Source organism: Lytechinus variegatus, chromosome 17 (assembly GCF_018143015.1).
Source record: "Lytechinus variegatus isolate NC3 chromosome 17, Lvar_3.0, whole genome shotgun sequence".
NCBI classification, from domain to species: domain Eukaryota; kingdom Metazoa; phylum Echinodermata; class Echinoidea; order Temnopleuroida; family Toxopneustidae; genus Lytechinus; species Lytechinus variegatus.
Genome location: NC_054756.1, coordinates 26,289,296 through 26,304,214, shown reverse-complemented (window position 1 = coordinate 26,304,214; position 14,919 = coordinate 26,289,296). Strand labels below are relative to the sequence as shown.

Genomic DNA, 14,919 nt, shown 5'->3' with positions numbered 1-14,919 from the left:
ATCCAGAAAGCGTTTGAGTAGTGTTGTGATAACTCCCTAATATATCACGAATACAAATCGGACCTTTGTTTTGAAGTCTTTCCAATGTTAACCCCAATAATGATGACCGAGCTTTGGCATTGAAGGAAGATTGCTTGATACAGGCATTAGCATACTAGTACAGGGTATAATATTTTTGGGTCTGTTTTCTCGGATGAGTAAGTACAAGGCTGGTGATTAACAAAGAATGAACCACGGTTTGTGAATGAACTTGGCTTGTGTCAACAGGCGACAGAGACATTATTTTGCATAAAGGGAAAATGCATTAATATGGAATAGGGAAGTAATCGGAAAATAATATATATTAAAAGGGGGAAGGAAGAGGGAAATGACGTATATTATTATGTTCCTAGGATTCATAAGTCATTTCCCATTTACTAGATGTTTAGTGAAAGCAACAGGCAACAGTTTGGACCCAGGAGATCATGGAACTGTACTATGTCGCTGTGACTGGAGTGAGCTTGTGTATCCTCATCACGTTTTGCGATGGAAAATCACAGACTTCGAAAATCATAGGCAAGTTAAAGATTCTATCACATTATACAAGTTCATATAGTACTGATATACAAAATCAAATTACAACCCTTGGATAAATATCGGATATAACGGAATTTTCTTTAATGTAATCAATTTTGGCCTCTTGTGTTGTTTTAAGGAATTAACATACAGAAGAAATGAAATGAAACAAAAGTTATTATAAGGTTATTCGTTTAATGTTTAGTAATACGATGCTTATCATATTAGTTTAGCAAGCGTAATACTGTTAAAACGAGACAACAATAATTTCGCGATTTTTTTACTAATCTGAAAGCGAATACTTAAAATAACATTTAACGTATTATATCATTAATTCATTTGAGGTTAGACTTCGAACTTTCTGTGTGGTACTGCATGGACGCATCCACAGACCATAAACGAATATTATACTCTCACTCCTGTGAGACTAAACCAGGTCTGTACCTGCAGACTATCACTCGACCCCATGAGTTTTCACGCCCCGTTATAAAAAGAAAGATTTGCGTTTAAAAGCAACTCAAGAGATCAAGCGCAAGTCTTAGATAAACGCACTTTTCATTGGTTGAAATCAAGTTGTGTTTGATTTTTTGACTTGCGTTCATGGCCGAACGCAGCAGGGGACATCCCTCCCCCCACCTCTCAGAAATTATCAAACCTAATTTTGTTTACTGATATTTTTTTTACAAAATTATGCAGAAGTCTTTTTATTTTACAAAATGCAAAAGCGCCCAAATGACAAGTTCAGTCGCTTCGCTCTTTCCCTTTCGATTTTTCCCCCGAAAAAGAATATGCGTCTCCCCCCCTCCCCTCGACACTATACCAATTATAATGTCCTTTGTTGGGTGAAGGTGGGTTTAGAACAATGACAAGCCGCCATGCCTCAGCTGGATCAAAGCTATTGCTTCGATACTATACACGTATGGGAGAAGAAATACAAATGTGTAAAATTATACATGTACAACAGCTTTTGGCAACTCTTTTTTTATTTTAATATTGTAAAGAAGTGGATGAAGAGAACAATGGTACGCGTAGCTTAAATCAAGGTTCTCCAGAGCTTTTTCCTTTTGGAAAAATTGGTGATGCCGAAAACATGTCTCTGCCGGGAATCGAACCCGGGCCCCCAGTTTCGAACGCCGGTGCCTTAACCACTATACCATAGAGACAGGTTAGTAGCTAGGGCGAACCAAATCCCATTGACCGTCAGACAGACAGATTTTCGACACTATACCAATTATAATTTCCTTTGTTCGGTGAAAGTGGGTTTAGAACAATGACAAGCCGCCATTGTTCTGTCTAAAAACTTCTATATTTTTAGTCGCTCTGATGAAAACAAAGAAACTTTGAATTTCTCATGGAAACGTGAATAAAAGTGGCAAAGAAAAAACACTTTTTTATATCAAAATAAATTGAATTCATTTCAGTTTACTTGCAAAATTGGTTAGGTCCCCAATGATAATTGTTTTATATATCATATAGAAAAAATGAAGACAGGTAGATTTCTTTTATACCCAATTTCATGTTTACATGATAGGGTAGTACATCATGACAATTTAGTTTCTCATAAGAATATTGCATTAAGTGAGAATAAAAAACCTGGGTTTTCTCGGAATGGTCCAAAGTGGACCTAACCCCTTTTGCAACTAAATTCCTCATATATACACAGTAGGGGGGCAATAGTCCTTTTATAGGCTGGGACAACCTTTTTGTAATCCTAAACCAAGAATAGTCCACGCTTGAAGATCTGGAGAGGAATTGTGTAATTCTCTGTCCGAATATATACAGTGCGTATCAAAAAAAAGTTTACACTTTGAAAAAATCCTGTAAAATTATACATTTGTAATATTCTGAGGATTGTTCCACATTTTAACATTGGTACAGGTCCATTAAAGCAAATGACGATATAACTGTCAAAAAATATTTCCGCTTGAGTGAGCACCACTTACTTTTGAAAAGTTAGTGAAAAATGATTTGCGCACAAATTTGAAATAGTTATGGGAATAAAATTTGACCTTAATCATGAAGAACGCATGGAATTGAGCTAGTAAAATTCATTTGAAGATATATTCTACATTGTTTGACTTGTTTCCTTGCCCAACACACTTCGAAGAGTGCATTTCGCCTCACCCCACTCCCCCACACACCGAGGCCATCATGACGATATTTGCTTTACACTGAGCTGTGATGTACATGGAATGGCTTTAGCTTGATTTTCATTTTGTTAATCATTGCTAAGCTTGGGAAAAGTGTGGAGAAACAATTATTAAATGAAGAATGAAATGTAAACCAACTTTTAATGATAAGAACTTAGTGAAAAAATGCTGGAGATGTTTGATGTAAACTTATTTTCAGATTCAGTTATGTCATCAGATCCAGCTGGCACAAATAGGGTAAAGGTTGTGCTTATTAAGTGTTGAAATTTCAATTTGGGTGGCAAAATTGTCACAAAATGCTTGAATGCATCCGTTTTATTCTAATTGACTAAAAGTGCAAAGGAAATGTATGATAAATCTTTCGCAGTGTAAGTTTTCCCCTTGACACAGCATGAAAACGAGCATTTCTGCGCAAACAGATTTCTGCGAGCTTTACGGAAATGGACAGTGCTCACTCAAGTGTAACATTCTGACAAAACTTTTACTTTCATTGGATAGATGAGACCCAAACCCAAGATTATATGTGAAAAAATTACCCACATGTTGTATATTTTTTAATTCCCAGGGCTTTTTCAAAGTGTAAACTTTTTTTGATACGCACTGTATATATGTGTGTGTGTGAGTGTGTGTATGTATATTGTATGTAGCCTGGAATATATAGCATGGGAGAACCTCTTTATGGAAGCTTAAAAGTGCCACCGAGATGTTGAGATAATTATCTCGGGAAGTCGACATCTTGATAGCAAGAGATAAGATGACGAGATCCCAGATCTCATCATGTCGACATCTTTTAGAAGAGATGATGAGATGACAAGATCCCGGATCTCATCATGTTGACATCTTGTAGAAGAGATGATGAGATGACAAGATCCCGGATCTCATCATGTTGACATCTTGTAGAAGAGATGATGAGATGACAAGATCCCGGTTCTCATCATGTCAACATCTTTAAGAAGAGATGATGAGATGACAAGATCCCGGATCTCATCATGTTGACATCTTGTAGAAGAGATGATGAGATGACAAGATCCTGGATCTCATCATGTTGACATCTTGTAGAAGAGATGATGAGATGACAAGATCCCGGATCTCATCATGTTGACATCTTGTAGAAGAGATGATCAGATGACAAGATCCCGGATCTCATCATGTTGACATCTTGTAGAAGAGATGAGATGACAAGATCCCGGAACTCATGTTAACATCTTTTAGAAGAGATGATGAGATGACAAGATCTTGGATCTCGTCATGTCTACATCTTTAAGAAGAGATGATTAGATGACATGATCATGGATCGCAGATCTTGTCATCTGATCATCTCTTCTACAAGATGTTGACATGATGGGATCCTGGATCTTGTCATCTAATCATCTCTTCTACACGATGTTGACATGATGAGATCTGGGATCTTGTCATCTCATCATCTCTTCTAAAAGATGTTGACATGATGAGATCCGGGATCTTGTCATCTCAACATCTCTTCTAAAAGATGTTGACATGATGAGATCCGGGATCTTGTCATCTCATCATCTCTTCTAAAAGATGTTGACATGATGAGATCCGGGATCTTGTCATCTCATCATCTCTTCTAAAAGATGTTGACATGATGAGATTCGGGATCTTGTCATCTCATCATCTCTTCTAAAAGATGTTGACATGATGAGATCCGGGATCTTGTCATCTCAACATCTCTTCTAAAAGATGTTGACATGATGAGATCCGGGATCTTGTCATCTCATCATCTCTTCTAAAAGATGTTGACATGATGAGATCCGGGATCTTGTCATCTCATCATCTCTTCTAAAAGATGTTGACATGATGAGATTCGGGATCTTGTCATCTCATCATCTCTTCTAAAATATGTCGACATGATGAGATCTGGGATCTCGTCATCTTATCTTTTGCTATCAAGATGTCGGCTTCCCGAGATAATTATCTCAACATCTCGGTGGCACTTTTAAACTTCCATACCTCTTTGCAATCTTGAACCAAAAATAGTCCACGCTTGAAGATCTGGAGAGGAATTGTGTAATGCTTTGTCCGAAGAGTTTGCTTCAGATTCAATGACAGACACAATGGCTTCTCATCCAATCAAAATCAAGGATAGGCTTTAGAAAAAAAATGAAAAATCTCTCCTGGTATGGTAATGCAATAACAAAAATATGTTTTATACTCACCATGCTCACTTGAACTTCGAACAAAAAAAATATCTCTCATTATAGATGTGATGTTGCTGGAAGGAGAGAAACCGAACGAGGGGCGAGTCGAATTTTTACGATCCGATTCGACCACGTGGGAACCAATTTGCGAACATGGACTGGGGCATGAAGAGGCAACGGTTATTTGCCGGCAGCTCGGATACCCGGGAGTCAATCACATCATCCCGCACTGGCCTCTTGAATCAAGCATTGATCTCGCAGAATACAGATTGAACTGTACGGGAGGTAATGAATAACATTGCAAGCCCTATTCATTTTTTCGCTCACTTTTTTACTGATCTTTCTGAATACCTCCCCCCCCCCCCCCGATTATTTATGGTTGTCTCTCTCTCTCTCATGCAGTAAGACACGGAAAGACTCGACTTTCTTGCCCTACCATCATTCGGCTCCATTTGAAAATTCTTAGCCATATCAACTACCATAATATAACTCTCGAGTACAATATTTACACTCAATGTACATGTTTCAAGTTAGTACATCCCGCCTTGCATAAGGCTGAATCCAATGATTCAAGTGTTGGGTCGACTCATTTAAATTGGTAGGTTGTCACTCATTTCAGTTTCAGTGTGAATGCATGGACCAGTTTTCTAAAGAAACAAAACAGGGAAGAGGCTAGCATGACTCATTCGGTTTGTATATAGCAATAATAATAATAATGTTTTATTTACCCAGGGTAGCCACTTCATTTAGGAAACTACTCTACCGGCGGGCCCTGCATAATCATAAATGCTGAGCGCCAAGCAAGAAGGTAGAAGGTCCCATGTTTATAAGTCTCTGGTATATGACTCGAACCCACGGCCTCCCGTTCATGGGGAAGTCGCTCTATCACTGAGCCACCATGCCTTACAATATCTTGCAATACTTTAACCTTGTTCGAAAACAATATGATACATAGCAGTGGTAGTGCTGCGAGTGTTCATTGGTTTATATTACCAACAGTACCTACACATACTGACGTAAGCCTTCACCTTTTTAGACGTTGCGCAAAACAAGCATGGCTATCAAGGAAACTTTCAATCCGTTATTTACCACAGATGAAGAAAATCTGGCAAATTGTTCACTTACTCACCTGCCATACTGCTTTGGAGAAGCCGGAGGGGTGGTCTGTTACGGTAAGATGAAACAGTACATCATTCAATATGTTATCAGCTCGTGTTCTGAACTTTGCTTCAATCTAAAATCTGTTCCAAAATTGTTGTTAACTTACTTTACATTGGATCTAAACACGGGTTACATGACATTTACTCCGGAGACAATTGCCCCGATGGGAAATCCGCACATTAAGCATGTTAAGCAAAAAAGCATGTAAAGCAAAACCTGAAATCTACTCTCCAAAACTAACTAAACCCTACTTATCTTTACATTATTCTGACCCCAAAACTCTATCACAATCCTAACTCTAATTTCATGCCTTCTGATATATTAAGACACGAGCAAATTTCGTGTCACCGTAAACAAGTTTAGTTTAATGTATATGCCTATTTGACACTCGAACAATTCATATCTGCCTTGGAATAGTATTTTTTATCCATCATAAATGCATGAGGGAAAAACACAAAGCAAACATAAGAAACAAACTGCAAACAAAGTCTCAACATTTGTTCGGCTTTCCATAGTTGTAGAGCATAGTGAGACCATTGCGGTACGGGGGTGTTTTAATAGGTGGGGGCCGACGATCTAAATGTGACATTATATTTTTTATTCTCAAGATGAATTTCGGGGGTAATAAACATGATAAACAAGACTCAACCCTTTATTGATATACTCTGCTATACTTGAAAAGAGAACGGGGGTGAGGGGAGGGGGATGGGGGCCGTCTGTATCGGGTACCGCTTCTGATTTAACTGACTTATCCATAACTGGAGCCATTGGAACTTAAAATTTTGAAAGAAAAGGTAGCTACATCGTGGAGAAAACATTGTCATGATATACGACATCATGATAAAATATTGTAAAATGATAAGCACCTCTATGTTAAGAATAAGCATGAAAAAAACCAAGTCCCTACTTATTTTTGTTTGTTTTAAGTATAATGGTAATTATAAAAACATGTTAACCATCTGATTGTGTTTTTGTAGTTGTTGCTGTTTTAATGGTTTTGTTTTCTCTTTTCTTTGTCTTCTATCTTCTATCATGTCTAGATAATGACTACATAGGATGTTATCCTTTACCTTCGGCTGCGTTCGAAGAGATCCAAACCCAATGCGGCTGCGGGCTCCAGAATAGCGATGATTTGACAATAATCAATTGTGAAACCGTCTGCGATCGCGCAAGTGAAGGCTTTGCTGGGCTCTACCGAGGAAATTTATGCCTGTGTGGAAGTAGCTCGTCACCCGTAAGTCAGTCCCAAAGAGTGGATGATCGGTTATGCTCCTACCCTTGTACTGGGAGAACTATCGAAAAATGCGGGGGATACTCTCACGTTGCACTTTTCAAGAGTAAGTAACGACACGAGAACACTTGTTTCTTAGCCTTTACATAATAATAACAATAATAATAAAAACTAGAATTTTAATTCGTCATGAGGACGAATTAGGTGATCTGTCTCTGATTTTATGAACACGAAGACAATCAGCATGTTTATTGAGATAAATATGATCATCATGATGAAAACTGAACTTTTCTTACGAAAAGAATATGTTGAATACTCTTGAAAAAGAGGGAAATGAGAATATGTGAAATACAATTAGGTGTAGGCGATACACATTGTACATGTTATAGGCTTATTAAAAACGATTTTAATCTACTTAATTGTGCGATATTTGAACTTATATACCTTGTTAAATGGTGATTAAGGAACATTTGCGAAATGTTGAAATGAAAAAAAAAAAATTATGTCCACTTTTGGGTTCGAACCGGGACCCTAAGGACGCAAGTCTGATGCCTTACCCATTGAGCTACAGGCTTCCCATATACTTTACACATAAGCAAAACGAGAAGATCTGAAATCCAATTTTGCAAGTGAAATACGGGCATGATCCCGGCATCTGATCGGTAAATGGAGACAACACTACCGATATAAGAATAATAATAAAAATAAAATAATAATGATGATGACGTCATATTGAACCCAGGGTTGCCACTTCTGTTCCGAAAACTGTTCTCTCAGCGGGCCCTACTTAACATGATCGTGTTATTATTACCTCGACTTTAGCACGACTACCTTGATCGGGCGCTCGAGCATTCGTCATTCGATGAATTTCTTCCTACCGGGTACCCATCCGGCTCACCTGGGTCGAGTTCAGCACAGTGTGGGTAAATCTCTTGCCGAAAGGAAAACACGACATGGCTTGGAATCGAACCCACGCCCCTAAGATATAAAGAAGAGTGTAATAACCACGAGACCACGACGCCCCCTTCATAATATTAGCCAACCTATCACTATCAAAATAGCGATAGATGAACAGAAACATTTTTTTTAAACGTCGGAAGGGATTTAGATTGTTCTCTAACAAACCAAAAGGATTCATTTTTACGGCACCACTTAGGACACAAAAAGACCTTCAGATTACCCCAGTCTCAACCATGGTCTCAGCCGACGGGGTACATGTATATTGAATCTTTTACACGAAATTAATGAGAATCACTGTACATTTATGTATACTCTAAATCCTAGACGACTAAATTCTTAAAGGTTACTGGTTACAGAATGCTTAAGAGCCCCTTTTTGAGCCCGGTCGAAGTGTTGAAGAGAGAAACATGTCCAGGATATTCAAGAAGACGTCCTAGATCAAAGTGAAGTTTATATCCACAATGTGATTTATCTATGCTTAATATTTGGTGATAATGACTGGCTCTACAACAAAGTAGAGAATGGAACATGAAATGATTTTATCTAGCATGTATAGCATTGATTTTCTATCAAGGGAAAATGCATCATGAATTCTCACTGTTCTAGATGTTTTTCAGAGCCTGCAGACAAATTGATGGTTCCAAACCACAAGGTACATGTATATGCCTTGTAGAAAGGATTTGAATAATCAGATCATATGACTTCAAAATATTAGGAAATGGTAAATTGTTTATAATATTATGAGGAATTTTAAAGGCCTCGTAAACACATCGTTATTACCATGATTAATATGATTAAGTTAATGCACCCGACTCCGCGGCGTCCGATGGTAGGTAATTAAAGGGATGGTCCGGGCTGGAGATATCTATATCTCAATGAACATGATAAATAAAGTAAAATTCACAGAGCAAAATGCTGATAATCTGATCAAAATCGGATAACAAATAACAAAGTTATTGAATTTTAAAGATTTGCATTAATCCGATGAAACAGTTCTAGGCATATCTTCATTAATATTCATTAGGTGGGCTGATGATATGTTTATTAAAAAAAAATCTACCAAGAACTAAAACAATTAAATTGATCACAGATTAAATGCATTACTTATTTATTTCCGCAACTTATTTCATCATATAGAGACACACCATTTACACATGTATGAAAAAATGAAACAATCATGATTTCATGTAATAACAAAAGAAAAGGAAAGTGGGGATCAGTCCACCTAATGAATATTCATGATGGTGTGCATAATACTGTTTTCACAAAATATTGCTAAACTTTAAAGTTCAATAACTTCGTTATTTGTTATCCGATTTTGATGATTTCGTTTAGCGGTTTGCTTTGTGAATTTTACTACATTTATTTAGATATAAATATTTTGAGCCCGGACCATCCCTTTCAGAAATATTTGTTTTGGTCAGTCTGGAATCGGACTCTCCAGTGAAAATGTGTCATAAGTCGTTCTTCGTCTCTATGTTAATGTATTCGATAGGGCTTGGTGCCGCGGATTCGGAAGTTAACGGTCCCACAGCTCCTACGAGAGAGCTCGTCACAACGAACAGTCATTCCACATTTTCTTCTGGAGCTATTAATCTGTCGGGAAACTGCACATGCATCCCGCAGACAGGATCTTGGGCTTCTGAAGGTAAGACTGAATTGGTCCCTCGAAAAATATATCAAAATGCAAAATAGTAAAATAAAAAATTATTAGTATTTACAACACAAGCATGTTGAACTATCCATAATATTACATCATATGTATGGACGATTCCCAGGCAAAAGCGGAAAATTCATATTGGCTCTATTTCAAATCTGGATCATTTTTTAAAAATAGAAATTCATATAGAAGTTCATAAGGTCAAAGGGTGATCATAAATAATCTAAAAAATCTTACACATCTCCTTGTAGGAGAATCCGAACCATACAAAATAATATATAAATGTGACTACATAATATAATATATAAACCCCTCAAAAAAGTTTGGAAATCTGAATTTGGCCATTCATTTCTCTCAACTCCCATCAAATATACATCAATTTTACACGATGCATATTTGATGTCATTTAAAAGATCATTTAAATTTCTTTAAAAATGATACCATGCTTTTTATGATCATTCCATCACAAAAAAGCAGGATTCAAAAGTGTTGGATGAGATCTGAAAATTCTGAATTGAAAAGCTGCAAAACGAGCAGAAATAGCCATTAAGGGTCAATAAAGAACATGATTCCTTTGTGTCAATATAGATGAAAATCCATTCAAATCAAGCCCTTGCTTCTTATGCGTTATGTTTCGTGTGGTGTATGTGAATGTGATGGTTATGTGAAATAACATGGTTTGAAGTAGCCATTAATGTTTTTTTAATGTTTGCTTGCGCAAAGGTGTGTTTTATTCATTGTTAATGTTGATGTAAAGGTGGATTAAAACAAAAGAAACCGCTGAGAAACTCGCCCATTAATAAGAAAAAAAAGAACAGTGACTCTCAATATTGTGTTACTTTGCAACTTATGAATTTTGACCTTGTCCCATATTTCAAGGCACTGCACCTTCACATGTGTGTGTTTGGGGGGGGGGCGTCGTGGTCTAGTGGTTCTGACTTTCGCCTTTCAAACAGAGGGTCGTGAGTTCGAATCCTAACCATGGCGTGTTTTTACTTCAGCAAGAAATTATCTACACTGTGCTGCACTCGACCCAGGTGAGGTAAATGGGTACCGGCAGGAAGTAATTTCTCAAAAAGTTGTGCACACCAGAATCGGTAGACTAGCTTAGCCGGGGTAATAAAGGAGTGCCTTGAGCACCTAGCCAGGTGGATACGTGCGCTATACAAATCCTATATTATTATTATTATTACTATATTATGTAGGGTATCATTTTAAAGAAAATTAAATGATCTACTCATTGATATCATACAATGACTCGAAATACCTATTGTTTTTACATATGCACTGCTTCTTGATCTTAAATGGACGCCGCCATGAAGATTTCATGTACACATTTCAGTCATTGCCGGATATTTTTGTTTAAATAAAGGGGCGATATCGTAATTCAGTACCTCGAATTAAATTATGAACTCATTATATATTGTACACTCTAAGAAAGTAAGTGCTAATTAAACACTTAACGTCCTTGCTTAGTGACCATGGTGACTGCACTTTGAGTGCTAATTTTTATAGTTTAAATTCGAATGATAAAATCAGCACTCAACATGCACAAAGTGCAGTCACTATACAAGGAAATCAAGTGCTAAATTAGCACTTCATTTTTAGAGTGTGTTTCATTGCAATGAACAAAGTAGACAAAACGAACTCGCCATCCCTCCTGACACTATAATAGCTTCTTCTTGTAAAGACGAATTCCCTCTCTTTTTTTTTTCTTTACCCCATTTCAGGAGTGCAGATTTTCCTTATAGCTTTCGTCATAGCACTGATTCTGTACGGAGTGGCCATTTCTTTGTTCCACCTCCACTTTAGGTAAGTCACTTTTCACACGACAACAAATTATCTCATAAAAGGCGGTCATATTCAAAAGAATAATTGAGAAAATAAAAAAAATAATCAGGAACATTCCATCTAAAATGTATAACAGGATTCAACCGAGTCAACAACCTGATAATATTGATTAAACAAAAAAGCAAATGTAAAAGAAATCTCCCTCTCATCGGAGAATTTTCTAATCTGAAAATATATGATGCCGGTATTTGAGTGTATTTCATTTTACTCTCGAATAACTAATCAATGATGGAAAAGATAATCTTAGGATATATTTTTTCTTTGCAGTTTGTCCACTATGCAACAATTATTAGATAGAAAATGGATCTTCAAAGCAAATTGTAAAACAACACATTATTTAGAGAGGTTGCTGTTATATGAATATGTGAAATTCAATTGTGCACAAACCAGCGGATGATTAGTTCAATGGTCACTAAATGAGATCGTTGATGATACTCCCAAAAGCTGAGAATGTTGTCAATCACATTATTTAACAAAGATTGAAAGCATCGTCTGATTGATAGAAAAAAAGCAGGACCGGTTGTGAATAGGGAATGACCTGTCGAAAATAGGATTTGTTTAACTCCTAAGGACTAACCTATAAAAGGATAGTTTTGAAATCATATAAATAATCTTGAAATTCAAATCCACAAGATTTAAGTCTAGATCCAACAGTCATTTTTTATTTCAAATCCTCTGAGTGTATTCCTCTGGGGTGATTTTAAACGTTCCAAAATTTCATAAATGTAAAGGGGGAGGCGAACTGTGCTACACTTTTCTGTGGTCTCTCATTGGCAGTGTGTCATGAAAAAAACATCCGTATTAAAGAAACCATTCTAAGATAACCATCAATAATACACAGAAGAATGATTGTCTGTAAAACTGTGTTTGATTTGTATTTTATATTACTTTTTATTATGTTTTGAATGGAAATGGAATAAAGAATTGAATTGAAAAAAAATAAATTGAATAAATTAGGAAATTAGCCTATGATTTTATTTACATAGGAAAACTACGTTTTCGGGAGGAAAGTACTTGTTTTGCTACTTGGTAACATAGAAAGAATGTGTATCGTATGTTATCTTTCAAGTGGGCCCATTTTACAAGACTGCACAGCTCAGAATGCTGCATTATGGGTCTTTCTGTCCTGAAAGCTTTTCCAATAGACTCGTATGTTAAGATGGCACTTAAAAAGTCATTAAAAATAAGGATGAAATTCGGTAGTCGGTTGTTTATTACCAGTAGATAGGATATACATGTACATCTGACAATCCATATCGCACCAGAAGAGGGTCCCTCGATCGGCTCATTGTAAAAATAAATTGGCATTTATAAAGGCATCCCCTGAGGGATCAAATTGGTCACCCGAAACAATAAAATAGCCCTTATCCTTCCGCCGGTCAAAATATAGTTCCAAAAATGGTGATATTTCTTCGCAGTTTGGGAAAAGGAAGTTCAGTAATTACACTGCCAAAAATGAAGAGCCAATTTAGTTTGTATAGTGACTGCACTATAAGTAGTACATTAGCACTTCACTTGTACAATGTATAAAAATAGAATCAATGGGCAATCGTATTCATACACCTTGGCAATCAGCCATATCAAAATATAAAATAGAAGAAAATGAGAATTTCACCAATGCTGGCCAGATGTGAGTAGTTGAGGACATGTGAGGAGGCAATATTTCAAAAGGCTTTTAGTTCGTTAGTGATTGTATGATTATGGATTAAATAAGTCGAAACTGTTTTTTTTTCCTGTAACACCACAGACGCACTAATGTGCCACCTGTGACCGAAGAGGGCGGGCCAGACCCGGACATGGAGCTCCAACCTAGACCAGGCATGCCAGAGGATGGCAAGACGTACCAAGAGATCACCGTCACCCCTACAGCGTCGGCGAAAGGTCCAAGGGAGAGACGTCCCCCACAAACAGATCTGATCTACGAAAACCAGACGGTGGCCAAATATGCAAGCAAGATATTAAGGGAGGGTGGGAATGATTACACCGAAAACCCAACGAATAAAGACATGTAGGTACCTATGATAGAATGCAATCGGTATATTATGAAAAACACAATTTTGTTCGTCGATGAAGAGGATTCGAGTCAATTCGTGATAAATTTATGAGAATAAAAACACATGCTATTTAATTTGGACAAACATCCACACGCCCATAAACCCATTTTCACACATACATATACTTTCTTTGGCGATTATGATTATTTTATATGTGTAATATCCTAAGTGTTTTTAAAACTCAATATGCTTCTTTATTTATGGCATGGAATCAGGGCCTATCCCCTTTTGATATATGGAGTTCGATATTCCAATAATGATTTTTACTAAAATGCACGTTTTATATTACTTTGCTATAAAAACTATAAAAAAATTGAATCAGCTCAAAATCTCATCTGATATCACTGACTTCAAGTTTGGAGTTTGGAAGATAAAATATTATTATATTCCTATGGTTGATTCGATGAAATTTGTTACTTAAGAGGAACTAAAAGCCATTCATTTGAAGTGCTTGTTCGACGAATAACAGCACATGACTCCCACGTAGCCAAGAAGACATTATTAGTAGCATGTCCATGCATTCATTCCCTAAAGAAACCAATTTGAACATAATGCGATTGTTTGCAATATTCTTCACGACAGTCTGGTAAACAGGCATCGCGTAGACCACAGTAAACAATATAATTATGAAGATAATCTTTCTTTTTTGGAGAATAATTACTTCCTCATTACATTGACCCACAAAATGCGGGACAAAACGCATATTTTCTCTTAATAATCTCAACGAAGGCACGCTTAGTGATTCATGTAAGTCTTTTGTTAATTTGATTTCTTGTTCAAATATTATTACTGGCTGAACGACTCGTATCCTTTGTGTGAAACTGTGAATAATCATATCTGATTGATACACGCTTTATTAAACACGCAATTAAACACACACAAGGTGAATTCATTCATTCATTCATTCACATGGCTTTTAAATTTTACCATATTTACTGAAGTATGCGACAAGCTAGTCTTTGCTACGGAAGTTATTGCCTTATTTTCTGGTTGTCGAAAACCCGACGACTTGATAAATTTGATTTGTCAATACATAACAAATGACTGAAACGATTCAAAGGAAATCGTTTGCGTGTAAGAGTGAGATCATTCATTTGCTTGCGACGAGGTAGTGTTCTATGAAGATTTTTATGTGTCT

At 36.7% G+C, this 14,919-nt stretch overlaps 1 protein-coding gene across 1 annotated transcript; it reads left to right on the top strand.

Annotated features, from left to right (window-relative positions):
- Window positions 1-363: 363 nt before the first annotated feature.
- LOC121430478 lies at window positions 364-14,567 on the top strand. The gene is made up of 7 exons (XM_041627747.1): window positions 364-555; window positions 4,928-5,149; window positions 5,959-6,036; window positions 7,066-7,362; window positions 9,712-9,864; window positions 11,607-11,688; window positions 13,475-14,567. Exons 1-7 carry the CDS (start codon window positions 465-467, stop codon window positions 13,737-13,739), a joined length of 1,188 nt encoding a protein of 395 aa, XP_041483681.1. The 5' UTR covers window positions 364-464; the 3' UTR covers window positions 13,740-14,567.
- The last annotated feature ends 352 nt before the right edge of the window (window positions 14,568-14,919 follow it).

Excerpts from the sequence above, each read along its gene's own strand:
- LOC121430478 (XM_041627747.1), top strand. The coding sequence starts at position 465 with ATGGAACTGTACTATGTCGCTGTGACTGGAGTGAGCTTGTGTATCCTC. Across the intron at positions 9,865-11,606 it reads AGGATCTTGGGCTTCTGAAG|GAGTGCAGATTTTCCTTATA; the intron begins GTAAGACTGAAT and ends ACCCCATTTCAG. Across the intron at positions 11,689-13,474 it reads TTGTTCCACCTCCACTTTAG|ACGCACTAATGTGCCACCTG; the intron begins GTAAGTCACTTT and ends GTAACACCACAG.